Raw genomic sequence first — 12,568 nt, 5'->3', positions numbered from 1 at the left:
CCTCCAACCACACCTGCATTCAAGTGTTGAAGCAGAGCCTTCCTGCTGCTAAGCCATCAACACAGGCAAAAGCAGCTGGTTCAAAGGTTAAAAAACACAGGGGTCTCTGTCTCAGGTTGGGAGTAGAAGATTGGCACTAGTTAATTCAAAACCCTTCTGGAGAACTCTGGCAAACTCCTATTAATCCTTCCTGACAAGGCTTAAGCACCCCCTCCTCTGGGAAGCTTTCTGTAACTGATTCCACCTCTCTGATTACCAGGCAGAAGAAAGCATTTCCCTGTTCATCCCCAGAGCCCTTTGTCCAGGTGCCTGCTACAGCACCTACGACATTATTACGGCTGTTTCCACAACTGTCTCCTCTGACAGTATGAGAGCCTCTCAGGGTCAGTGATGGTTTGCCTGATCTGTCTTAGGATTCCCTGAGGCCCATGGTCTCAGAGATGGCAACTGGCTTGTCCAAGGGTCACTTGACAGGGCTGAGATTTAAATCCAGGTGTGACTTCAAAGCTTGTGTTCTTTTTCACTATGCTATGGGGTCTCCCGAAGATGACGTGATGTTAAGCAGTCTGTGCTAAGCTGTACAATGCTGTACAAGTTTGGAGAAGGAAGTATCAGAGAGACCAGATGACCAAGAAAGGCTTCCTAAGAGAGGGAGGCCTTGAAAAGTCTGAGGATTCAGATAAGAAAAGAGGGAACATGATGGCACTTTAGGCAGGATGGGAATGTTGTAGAGAGACACAGAATTAAGAGGCCTTAAGGTAAGAGAAAAGGTTCCACACTGGGGAGGCATGGCATTAGAGCTGCCAGAATGAGAGTTGGATTTCTTTATATATGTCACAATGAAAACTACTTATAGCAGACCACCTACCATGTACCTGCCAGAGGCTTTTGCAAAAATTACCACCAATCCTCAGGCTATCCTTGTGAAATGGGTGTTATTTTAGATGTATGAAAACTGAGGCTTAGAGAATTAAGGCAACATGTCCAGGGTAACACAGCTAATAGGTGGGGAAGCTGGGATTCAAACCCAGGTTGGCCTGATTCTGAAGCCTGAGGTTCCCTTTCTATTACTCCATGCCACCTCCTAATGGACCAGAGGGCTTTCCACATTATCAGCCTGATGCTTCTGCCTGAACCTCCTCCAAGCTCAAATGGGGACTTCTGGTCAGACAACGAGCAAGCGCAGCTGACTTTTCCAGCTCTAACCCTCTAAGATCTAGGGACCCTAAATATCTGAGGACTGAGTGATTGCAAGGTAACTGTTCTGTGTGGGCCCTATGAGCACAGGCTGGCCTCTGTGTTTAGACCTGCTTTGGATCTCGCAGAGAGAATCTCCCTTTGGTTATTGTAGCAAAGCTGGTAGCAAGTACAACCTAAGAAAGCTGGATGGGGCCAGGTGCGGTGGCTCATGCCTGTAATCCCAGCACTTTGGGAGGCCAAGGCTGGAGGATCACCTGAGGTTGGGAGTTCGAGATCAGCCTGACCAACATGGAGAAACCCTGCCTCTACTCAAAAGTACAAAATTAGTCAGGAATGGTAGCATGTGCCTATAATCCCAGCTACTAGGAAGGCTGAGGCAGGAGATCACTTGAACCTGGAAGGCAGAGGTTTCAGTGAGCTGAGATTGTGCCATTGCACTCTAGCCTAGGCAACAAGAGTGTAACTCCATATCAAAAAAAAGAAAGCTGGATGGGCAGGAAGGTAGGCTCCCTTGCCTTCTCTGAAACCCTTTGGAGAGGGTCAGTTGAGGTCAAAAGACTTTGAAAATATTACTGGCAACAGTCCCTGGAATGATAGAGCAGGATCCTGCCTCTCGGTTGGCTGGTCACACACACAGGCAGACCAAGGGAGGTCAAGGGGGAAGGGAGGTCAGAAGTTGGCAGCCTGCAGGCCCTGAGTGACGGCAACTTGTTCAGGGTTGGGAGGGAGAAATAATGGGTTAATGGTTTTGGCCCTTGAGGCTGGGAGGCTAGGGCAGGGGGTGTAAATAGATGCTGGCTAAAAAGGCAGGTGGGAGAAATGTAAAGGTGGGGGCTAAGGGCATCTGTTCCAAGTTAACAGGCAGGAACCATGCCCCTGCAACAGCTCAAAGGGACAGCCTTGGCCTGAGGGGTGAGGATGGAGCGAGTTTCATAAAAGGCCCTCGTCTTTTCATTTCAAAGGTGTTCGATCTAGAAGGCTAGGAAGAGGGGCTCCTTATAAAGGGAATTCTCTGTCTGAGGGCTGGGAGGAAGCAGAGAATGCAAACTACTGGACAATAGCTGGGAGTATTGATTGATTTTTAAGTCATGACAGAGAGAAAGTCTTTGGTGAGCACTCCCATACATAGCTACAAATATCTTGTCACAGAGCTTCCCAATGGACAAAGGAAGCAGCATTCTGCTTGGGGACATTTTCTAAGTCTCTGCTTCTGAGAGCAGCAAGTTCTCCCTCCAAAAGCATCAGTCATCCCAAGTACTGCTGCCACATCCACAGACAGTCCTGCCCTTCAGTGGCTGTGCCCCGGACCAAAGCATATTCTGGTGGCTCTGGGGCAGACTTGCGGGTACAGGCCAGGCCTGGGTTTTAAGCTAGCGTGGCTGACAGTAAGTAGCAAGATTAGGTGTTTATTTCTAAGAAGTCCCCAGAAGCCAATCAGAAGATGATCTGGGGACACTGGGCCAGTGGAGGAAAAGGCTCTGGGACTGAAAGAACGTTCTTTGAAGACTGGTTTTGAAAAAGTGATTAGGTAGTAAAAGACAGTTGGCATAAGTTACAGAGAAGAACACAGCTCATTAAAAAGATGTTTCAACCACAGCCAGGCACGGTGGCTCATGCCTGTAATCCCAGCACTTTGGGAGGTTGAGAAGGGCAGATCACCTGAGGTGGGGAGTTTGAGACCAGCCTGACTAAAAATACAAAAGTAGCCGGGCATGGTGGTGCATGCCTGTAATCCCAGCTACTAGGGAGCTGAGGCAGAATTGTTTGAACCTGGGAGGCGAAGGTTGTGGTGAGCTGAGATGGCCCCATTGCACTCCAGCCTAGGTGACAAGAGCGAAATTCTGTCTCAAAAAAAAAAGTTTCAACCAGTCAGAGATGATGTAGTAAAATGAGCTTACCTACCTGGGAAGAAGCAGGGTTCCTTCTGTCTCTGACAAAAAAAAAAAAAAAAAAAAAAAAAAAGTCAGCTAGCTAGCTGTGGAGAGAGTTCTGCTGGCAGAGAGGCAGGCAATCATCAGAGTGGCCCAGAGACCTTTGAAGACCCTTCCACTTCTCAGGTTCTATGAAGAATAATTCCAACAAAGAAGACCCTGGGATCTAGCCCCAAGAGAGGATCCCTGGCCCCCAAAAAGCAGCAGAAGGGTCATGAACAGGTAGTCATGTGTCATACAGTGCATGTGTCACTCAGGGGCCTGTGCCCCACACATCCTGGCAAGATGCTTCCCACCCTATCTCAAGGAGAGGCTGGAGTGGGACATGGGGAAGTGAGAGAAAGTGACTGGGATGTATCTGGCAGGTAACACTACCAGACCTGGACAGGACTTGCCCAGCCTGAGTCTGGGGATGCCATACATTGTCCTTCCAATTAACTGATGTTCTCCCAAGGGAGGGTATTCATTATTCAACAAATATTCATTGAGTGCTTACTAAGTGCCAAGTACATATAGTAGATGCTGGGGACACTTGAACAAGTCAGTCATGGTTGTTGCCTTTTTGAAGAACAAGTTAGGAAGAAGGCTATTGAACAATTTCAGGTTGTGACATGTGTTATGACAGAAAAGAGTAGGGTGCCATAACCCAGAGTAATGGAAGGGGCCTGAGACTCAGACGGGACCAAGGAGGATGTCTTTGCGACTTGGGTTAGTAGGGATTTAAAGAGCCTCTACTTTGTTTCATTAGCTCTGCTTTAGAGGTCACAGAGGAGAAGAGAGAACACTTTTAGGGATAGAACAATCAAGAAAACTCTCACAGTATATGCAGACAGGCAGGATGGCATGGTGTATCACACACACAGGTAGGCAGAGAACACACATCAGCCACAGGAGGGCAAACCACCTGTGTGCATGCCACTCTCGGCGAGTACTCTCCAGCTGCTCTCGAGGCATTTTTAGCTCTGGGAGGATAATGGGGCTCTGGGAAAGTACATATTTCCAGAATAAAGAGGCTGCCAAGTACTCTCTCCCCACTGCCAAACCCCACCTCACCCACCTCCACCTCTGCTCTCACCTCCATCAAGCAGCTCCTTGACAGTGCGGTAGTCATCAGCAAGGACAGCATAGTGTAGGGCTGTGCAGCCCTTGAAGCTGGCACGATTGTTCAGCCTGTTGTTGAAGTCATCCTCTCGGGTGACCAGGACTGGGGAGACAGTAACGCAAACCCTTCCATTAGCAATGAGAGCATGAGCCACCAATCTCACCTGTTTTCTCTTGGCATTTTAATTCATTCACTCATGCATCTGCCTACTTACTAAACATATAAATGGCACCTACTATGTTCCTGGCCATCTGTGCTGGGTAAGAAGGGGCAAAACAGAGGCTAGTTAGTTCCACAATGTTTACTGACATCTGTTATCTGTTAGGATTCATCCTGGGGACATGAAATAGATCAGATAAGGTCCCTGACCTAACTGAGGAGGGAGGAAGACAATAACCAGATGTTTATAGAACTGTTTGAGATAAATGTTCTGTTAGAGGTATAAGAGGAGAATATACTAGAACGCTAGAGGAGAGTTTAGCTCAACCTGGGATGAAGAGAGGATCCCAGAAGACAGGAGTCTTAAAGGATGAAGGGAAGTTATGCAGGTGAAGAAAGCAGGCTAGGGTAGGATAAGGGAAGAGTGGGGCAGGAGACAGAGGCTGTTTTAGCAGAAGATTAATATACCTCTCTGCTCTGAAAATGTTTACATTCTGGTAAGAAATTAGTTTTAATTTTTAAAAATGTAAAACAATATAAAAGCAATTAAAATTTTAAAATCACAGAAAAGTTCAAAATAGAAAAGGGACTAAGATCTTAGGGACTGAGTAACTACATGTTAGATTTTGATATATGTTCTTCCAAGATTTCGTGTGTGTTTGTGTGTGTGTGTGTGTGTGTATTCCCTACAAAATTGGAATTTACTGTATATGCAATTTTGTAAACTGCATTTTTACCCTTAATAATTACCTATTAGAAAACAAAACAAAAACAGACAATAAAAAAATTACCTATAAACATTAAAAAATTCTTTTTAAATACTTTTTAACTTTCTACCCAAATCAAAAGGAGACCTACAGACATTTTTTTGAAAGACGAATAAGCATTTCATGTGGTCAAAGAACCAAAATCCCCCAGGCTCACTCTAGTGCTAATATTTGTGATTCTCTTACTCTAATTTGATATAAAATAATCTAAAACCAGTCCATCACTTTTCCAAGACTTTCTGGATTGGGTGACCCCACACACCCTGTTCACCCAGGGGGTCCTGGTTTGTATCTGTTGTTATAGACAGTTCTAGTTTGGACAATGAATTAGAATGTTACCCCACCTCTGGGGCCTTCCCTTAGGAAATGAGACCCCACAGAGCACTCTCTCCCCTGCTCAGGCAATGGAGCTTCTTTCTACCCCATGTGGAGGTTAACCAGGCAACTGGAAGTAGAAGCCTGGATGTCCTGGTCCCAGCCTTGGCTCTTATTCCATCCTGTTTTCCTGTTTAGGTGAAGGTGCAAACACACTCTCTTGCATTCCCTCCTGAGCTGAGTTTGTAGGGGTGGAATTTGGGTCCTGACTACCTGTATTCCTCTTCTCCCCAAGTCTACAGCATAGGATCTACTGAGGACAGGCTCCTCTTACCTCTCACTGGATAGAGGTACACTCAGTCAAGAGATGACTTTACTTACGTAATCAAAAGCACCAGACAATTTCTGAACCATTCTTTTTCACGTGGTCTTAGAATGGAGTCTATGCTTCTACCCCTCCTGGAATACTGAACATCCTATATAAAGTTCCAAAAGCCAGAAGAGTGTCATGCCTCTTCCTAATACTAATATATATTTTTTTGTTGTTGAGATGGAGTCTAAATCTGATGCCCAGGCTGGAGTACAGTGGCACGATCTGGCTCACAACAGCCTTCACTTGGGTTCAAGCGATTCTCTGCCTTAGCCTCCTGAGTAGCTGGGATTACAGGCACCTGCCACCACACCTGGCTAATTTTTCTATTTTTAGTAGAGAAGGGTGAACCATGTTGACCAGGCTGGTCATGAACTCCTGACCTCAAGTGATCTGCCTGCCTCAGCCTCTCAAAGTGTTGGGGTTACAAGTGTGAGCCACTGCGCCCAGCCATACATTTACTGACCTACTGCATGCCTGACATGGTCACTTTACACAATTAATCTTATTTAATTCTCATAAGTACCTTACATAGTAGGTAATTATTATTCCCATTTTATAGATGAGAAAACTGAGGCTTAGAGGTCACATAGCTAATAAGTGGTTGTCCTCACACTTTCTCACATATCATAATGTCACCCTCATTTTCCAAATAAGGAAATCAGAGACCAAGAAAGAAGTAGAACCTAGATGTCCTGGTCCCAGCCTTGACTCTTATTCCATCCTGTTTGGGTGAAGGTGCAAACACACTCTGCAGAACTTGCCCTTAAGAAAATGGCCTGAGGTTTATAGCTAGCACTCAGATAAGCTAGTGTGGGTGGAAGCATTTCAAATGTTTGGCCAAAATAAAGTTGGTGGAGTGTGCAGCTGGAGAACAGACAACACTCTCTTGTGGTTTATAGAATCAATGGTCAATGAGCCTTCTACTCTTGATATGGGCTCTCCAGACTGATGACCCGCCTGCTCCCGCCCCAGGAGTGTTATCTGACCTTTCCTGAAGCAGGAGGAACAGGAAGTTAAAAGGCCTCTAACATACAAGTCCCATGTGCAATGGCATCTACACTTTTCCCATCAGAGAGCCCTTTAGGACCTCAATCAGAGATTACTAGCCCTTAGTCACAGTCTTATCAAATCATGCTAGGTGATCTTATTTCCAGTCCACTGCAGATTAGGAGAAGGAAATAAGAAGGCCAGGGAGGATGCTACAGAACCAAGCAGATTGATTACGATCAAGCACTGGCCAGGCAGGCAGGGAAAAGAACAGGACAATGAAAAGCTGAAAAAGGAATTCAGAGTACAGCACCTCAAAAGCCCCTAAGGGCATCACTGAACTGCCACATAGGACATTAACTGCTGGATATAATGATGAACCTGACGAAAAGTGATAGTTGGCTCAAGAAAGCAAGAAAGGTGTAATCCATTTTACAAAGAAAACACATCATTCATTCAACAAACAACATTTAATGAGCACCAATGCAGGGTGGTAGTTCCTGGAGATATAATAATAAATTATACACAGTTCCTGACTTTCAGAAGCTAACAACCTAATGCAAGAATCAGACCACTGAGCAGACAAACGATAATATAATTTCACAAATGCAATGACAGAGCTATACACAGGTTGCTTACCATAAACAGCAGATAAACTAAAGGAACACAGCTGGGGCTATTTTGGTGCAAACGTCAGGAGACTGCCAGTGTCATAGCCCAGCTAATAAGGAATGTCCAGAGAAGGCACACTGTTCACCAGTCTCATCACTCATCATCGCCTTTCTAATGCTCTTTCTTGCCTCTGAGCTTTTGTAAATACTATTCCACTGCCTGGAACATTCCCCCTCTCCCATGCCTTCAGTTGGCTAACTCTAATATACCGTTAGGCCTCTGAGTAGAAGTCACTTTCTCCAGTGATTCCTCCTATGTTTGAGGTAGTAATTCTCCTAAGAGCTCCCCTAGCACCTTAGGCATCTCCCAATTCTAGTATTTATTACATTCTATTGCAAGCACCTGCTTACTTGACAATGATTCCCGACTAGACAGAAAAAATTCAATGAGGACAGGAAGTGTGACTACCTTCTCTAGTGCCCAGCAGTGTATGGCCGTGAGTATGTGCTTTACAAATACTTGCTGAATCAACAAATAAATATGTCAAACATAAACGAGGCCCTAATATTATCTTTGGTTTTGGAATAATAAAAATAAAACAATACTAGTCAACCATACTTTGTGGGGGCAGTAGAGTACAACTGTTAAATAGCTGAACTCTGACGTCAGACCACTTATGTTTGAGTCTCAGTCCTGAACTTACTGACTGTGTAATCTTGAGCAATTTACCTAACCTCTCTGTGGCAGACTCCTTTATCTATATGTGGAAATAATAACAGTAATGCCTTCATTGTAAGGATTAAATGAGACACTATGAATAAAGGAGCTAGGTACAGTACCTAGCATACAGCACCTCTCAATAATAGTTATTATCTCATCTGGGGCTTCCAAAAGTATATTTTCTCTGTGAAAAAAGGTTTCATCTGGGGAATCCTGCATATACTTTTCCTCTCAGAAAGGCACAGTGAGGCGGGCACAGTGGCTCACGCCTGTAATCCCAGCACTTTGGGAGGCTGAGGCGGGTAGATCGCTTCAGCTTAGAAGTTTGAGCTTGGACAACATAGTGAACACTATCTCTACAAAAAATACAAAAATTAGCTAGGCATGGTAGCACATGCCTATAGTCCCAGCTACTGGGGAGGCTGAGGTGGTAGGATCACTTGAGCCAGGGAGGCAGAGGTTGCAGTGAGCAGAGATCATGCAACTGTACTCTAGCCTGGATAACAGAGCTAGACCCTGTCTTAAAAAAGAAAGAAAAAAGAAGGAAGGGAGGGAGGGAGGGAGGGAGGAAGGGCACAGTGAGCATGAGAAAAGCGTTCTGAGTTAAGAGCCATCTGTTTCATTGGGTGTCACTCAGCAGTTTCTTGTTTGACAGCTGAACACTTGTTAAAATCCTGCAGTGGTCTCTAAATAACAAAAGCTTTATTTACCGCTCACTTCTGCAGGGTAAGGAAACCCTAGCTTTGAGTTCGCCTCTGGCCTCTACTGGTCACTCCCAGGAGCCAGTGCCATCTAATGTCATGGAATGTCGAGCAGTGCCCTTGCCTTTAAAGATGTGAACATGTTTCCATGAGAGGGAACCTCTATGACTAATAAGACAAACAAGACAATAACCCGTTATGTTTGTACAATGTTTTAAAGTGTAGGAAGCACTTCAAGGCAATCATTCCCTCATCCTCATGACAATCCATGTAGGGCAGAGAGGTCAAGTACTATCATCATTATTGAACAGATGAGGAAACACAGGCTTAAAGAGGTTAGGTGGCCTGCTCAACTTGCAATGCTGGTCAGTGGTAGGCTAGGACTACACTCTAAGCCTGAGTAGCTGCAAGGCCTCTGCTCTAGCTTCTGTACTGTGCAGCTTCTGCCAAAGCCCGCAGGCCCAACCAAGCCTTACATAATTCAGGGTTGGTTGATACAACCTGAAGGTCAAGTCTCTAGGAAAAAGCCTCTGGCCTTTCAGCTTCCTCTCACTGAAGACTACACAAATTAAGACCCTGCTGAGGCATCACAGCACCCTGAGTTAGAAGCAGAGCACTTACCCCCTCTTGCCACTGCTCAGGAATGCCATCTATAATGTGAGTATGTGAGGGAGTTGTCTACAACCCACCAGAAAGGTCTCTGACTTTCCAACTTGGATGAGTTACTTCATCTCATCATTTTTATGCTTTCCACCACCATTTAAACTAAAAAAAGTTTAGAGAGCTTCAAGACGAAATGTATTCCAGTTACTTTTTATTTATTTACTTTTTCGAGATGGAGTGCAATGGCACAATCTCAGCTCACTACAACCTCTGCTTCCCAGGCTCAAGTGATTCTCTTGCCTTAGCCACTTGAGTAGGTGGGATTACAGGTGTCTGCCACCATGCCCAACTAATTTTTGTATTTTTAGTAGAGGTGGAGTTTGCAATGAGCCTAGATCGTACCACTGCACTCCAGCCTGGGTGACAGAGCTAGACTTTGTCTCAAAAAAAAAAAAAAAAAAAATACTGAAGTGACATTGCATGGAATATAGAAAATATTAGGAACTAGCTGCCATCATCCATGAGGAGCTCAGGATCTAAGTGGGGAGTCAGATCAGTGGGAAAAACTTGCCTGGAGAGGAAAAGGCCCTTCATTTCCTTCCATAGCCTCAGAGTCTCCTCCCTCTCAAATCCAATTACATATTCCAATTACTTTTAAGAATTCATACTGTTGGAGAGAAATGAGGCCTTTTTATGCCAAGAGTTTTATATATACTATCTCACTAAATCCTCACTATAATCTGAAGATAGCCACACTAATGTCAGGCTTCAGGCTGCTTCCTTAATTTCAGTGACTGCTATCAATTCTGCCTCTGGTATTTGTCTTCAGCCAAGAGATGGAGCAAGAGGGAGACTTCCCTGTGCTGGGTCAACATGAGACCACCCCAGAGGGCAAGGTCCTTCATTTCCTTCCTCAGCCTCAAGAGTCTCCTCCCTCTCTAAATTCTACTTGTTCTTTAAAACCCAATTCAAGTCTTCCTCTTCCAGGAAGTCCTCTCCTTCCAGCTCTGTCCTAAATTTCTGTAAAGTTGATTGGACAAATAATTTTAGCAGTTAATTATTTATTGCCTTACAACTCTGCTTATAATACTTTCTTGTGTTTTTCCCTCTGTTTTGACTCCCCACTTAGACCCTAGGCTCCTCTTGGATGATGGTAACTAGTTCATAACATTTTCTGTATTCCATACCGTATCACTTCAGTATTTTTCAGTATTATTATTATTATTTGAGACAGTCTTGCTCTGTCACCCAGGCTGGAGTGCAGTGGCATGATCTTGGCTCAATGCAACCTCTGCCTCCCGGGTTCAAGCAATTCTCCTGCCTCAGCCTCCCAAGTAGCTAGGATTATAGATGCCTGCCACCACACCCAGGCATCTATAATCTGCTCCAGAGAGAACAAAAAAAAAAAAAATAATTTTTGTATTTTTAGTAGAGACAGGGTTTCACTGTGTTGGCCAGGATGGTCTCGAACTCCTGACCTTGTGATCTGCCTGCCCTGGCCTCCCAAAGTGCTGGGATTACAAGTGTGAGCCACCTGGCCCACTTCAGTATTTTATGCAGCTTCAGCAATGAGCTCACATGAGCTTTCATCCATCCCTTACTAATGACTACCCCATTACTGAGGACCTACCCTATAGTAAGTGCTAAGAGATATACCAGATGTCTCATGGGAGCGAACATGGCTTGGGGAGGAATCTCCCTGAAAAACCACCCTGAGGAAAAGGGGGAACCTAACAGGTAGAGAGGGAAGGATGGGCATTCCAGGAGAGAAAGTGGCATTTGCAAAGGCTAGAGGGTAAAGAAGCATTATCTGTCCATTCAAGACACTGGGAACCCTTCAGTGTGCCTGAAATGCCAAGTTAAGGCAGGTGAAACAGCAGGCAGAGATGAGCTTGTCCAAGCAGGCAAAGGCCTGATCCTGAGAAAGGTCTGGACTTTATCCTGAATGCTATGGTCCTGTAAGTTTCTGTTACTGAATTAAGCTGCATGGGGATCAGCAAGAACAATAGACCAGGAGACAGGAGATCTGGGTTCAAAAGTGGCCCTTTCACCAACTTGATACGTGGTTCAATCCTTCTGTGCCCTTAAGTTCCCTGCTTTTAAAGTAGAGGAGTTTTTCTACATCAGTGGTTCTCAAGTTTTAGTGGGGACAGAATTATCTGTATAACTGGTCAAAAAATGTTGATTCCCAGTTTTCTACTTCAGCTATTCAGATTCAACAGGCAGTGCCTGGGAACATATATTTTAAAAGCCCACTGTGTTGCTCCTCAGCAAGGCACTAGACTAGATGATGTCTGAGGGTCTGTCCCACCCTAAATTTCTTTAGGGTGGGACACAGGCTGGCCAAACCCACCTCCCACCTGCATGGTCCTGCTCCAGAGAGAACAAGGATGCCTGGGCACTACATCTTGGGATTAGACCTCTACCCATTACCTCATTCATACCACCTATCCTCCTAAAAAATCCCAGCTGGAATTAGGTCATTCTATATCACATACCCTAGTCTGTCTCCTCATTCATCCATCAAACATTAAGTTCTTACCATGGGGAAACGAATGGGCCCTAGAACAGGTGTGGCGGCTCATGCCTGTAATCCCAGCACTTTGGGAGGCTAAGGTGGGGGATCACTTGAGCCCAGGAGTTTGCTACCAACCTGGATGACATGGCAAAACCCTGTCTCTACAAAAATAAAAAAATTAGCTGGGTGTGATGATGCACGCCTATATTCTAAGCTACTCTAGAGGTGGAGGTGGGAGGATTGCTAGACCCCAGGAGTTCAAGGTTGCAGTAAGCTATGATTATGCCACTGCACTCCAGCCTGAGCAACAGAGTGACTCTGTCTCAAAAAAAAAAAAAAGAATGGACCCTGGTCTCAAGAACTTGTATTACAAATAACATAAAAATAATCTCCTTTTATAGAGTATCTCTAAGAGGAAAGAATTCAAATTTTGAGTCTGAGAGACCTGGATCCTAGTAACTCTGAAAAATTACTTCATCTCCCTAGGCCTCAAATTTCTCATGGCAAAATGGGAACACTAATGCTATTAATTGGGTTGCTGTAAAAATTTGTGGTGATGTGATATAGGAAGGGGCAAAAG

General features: G+C 44.8%; 1 protein-coding gene across 2 annotated transcripts in view; it reads right to left on the bottom strand.

The window, feature by feature from the left end:
- The window catches only part of CLPB (ClpB family mitochondrial disaggregase), a 151,893-nt gene that overhangs the window by 70,492 nt on the left and 68,833 nt on the right, over positions 1 to 12,568 (bottom strand). For both annotated transcript variants that reach the window (XM_002754832.6, XM_009007492.5), the window contains one exon: positions 4,207 to 4,335. In XM_002754832.6, coding sequence (XP_002754878.1) covers positions 4,207 to 4,335 — 129 coding nt within the window. The remainder of the gene's footprint in view (positions 1 to 4,206; positions 4,336 to 12,568) is intronic.

Source organism: Callithrix jacchus, chromosome 10 (assembly GCF_049354715.1).
Source record: "Callithrix jacchus isolate 240 chromosome 10, calJac240_pri, whole genome shotgun sequence".
Taxonomy (NCBI): domain Eukaryota; kingdom Metazoa; phylum Chordata; class Mammalia; order Primates; family Cebidae; genus Callithrix; species Callithrix jacchus.
This window is presented reverse-complemented; position numbering and strand designations above follow the sequence as displayed.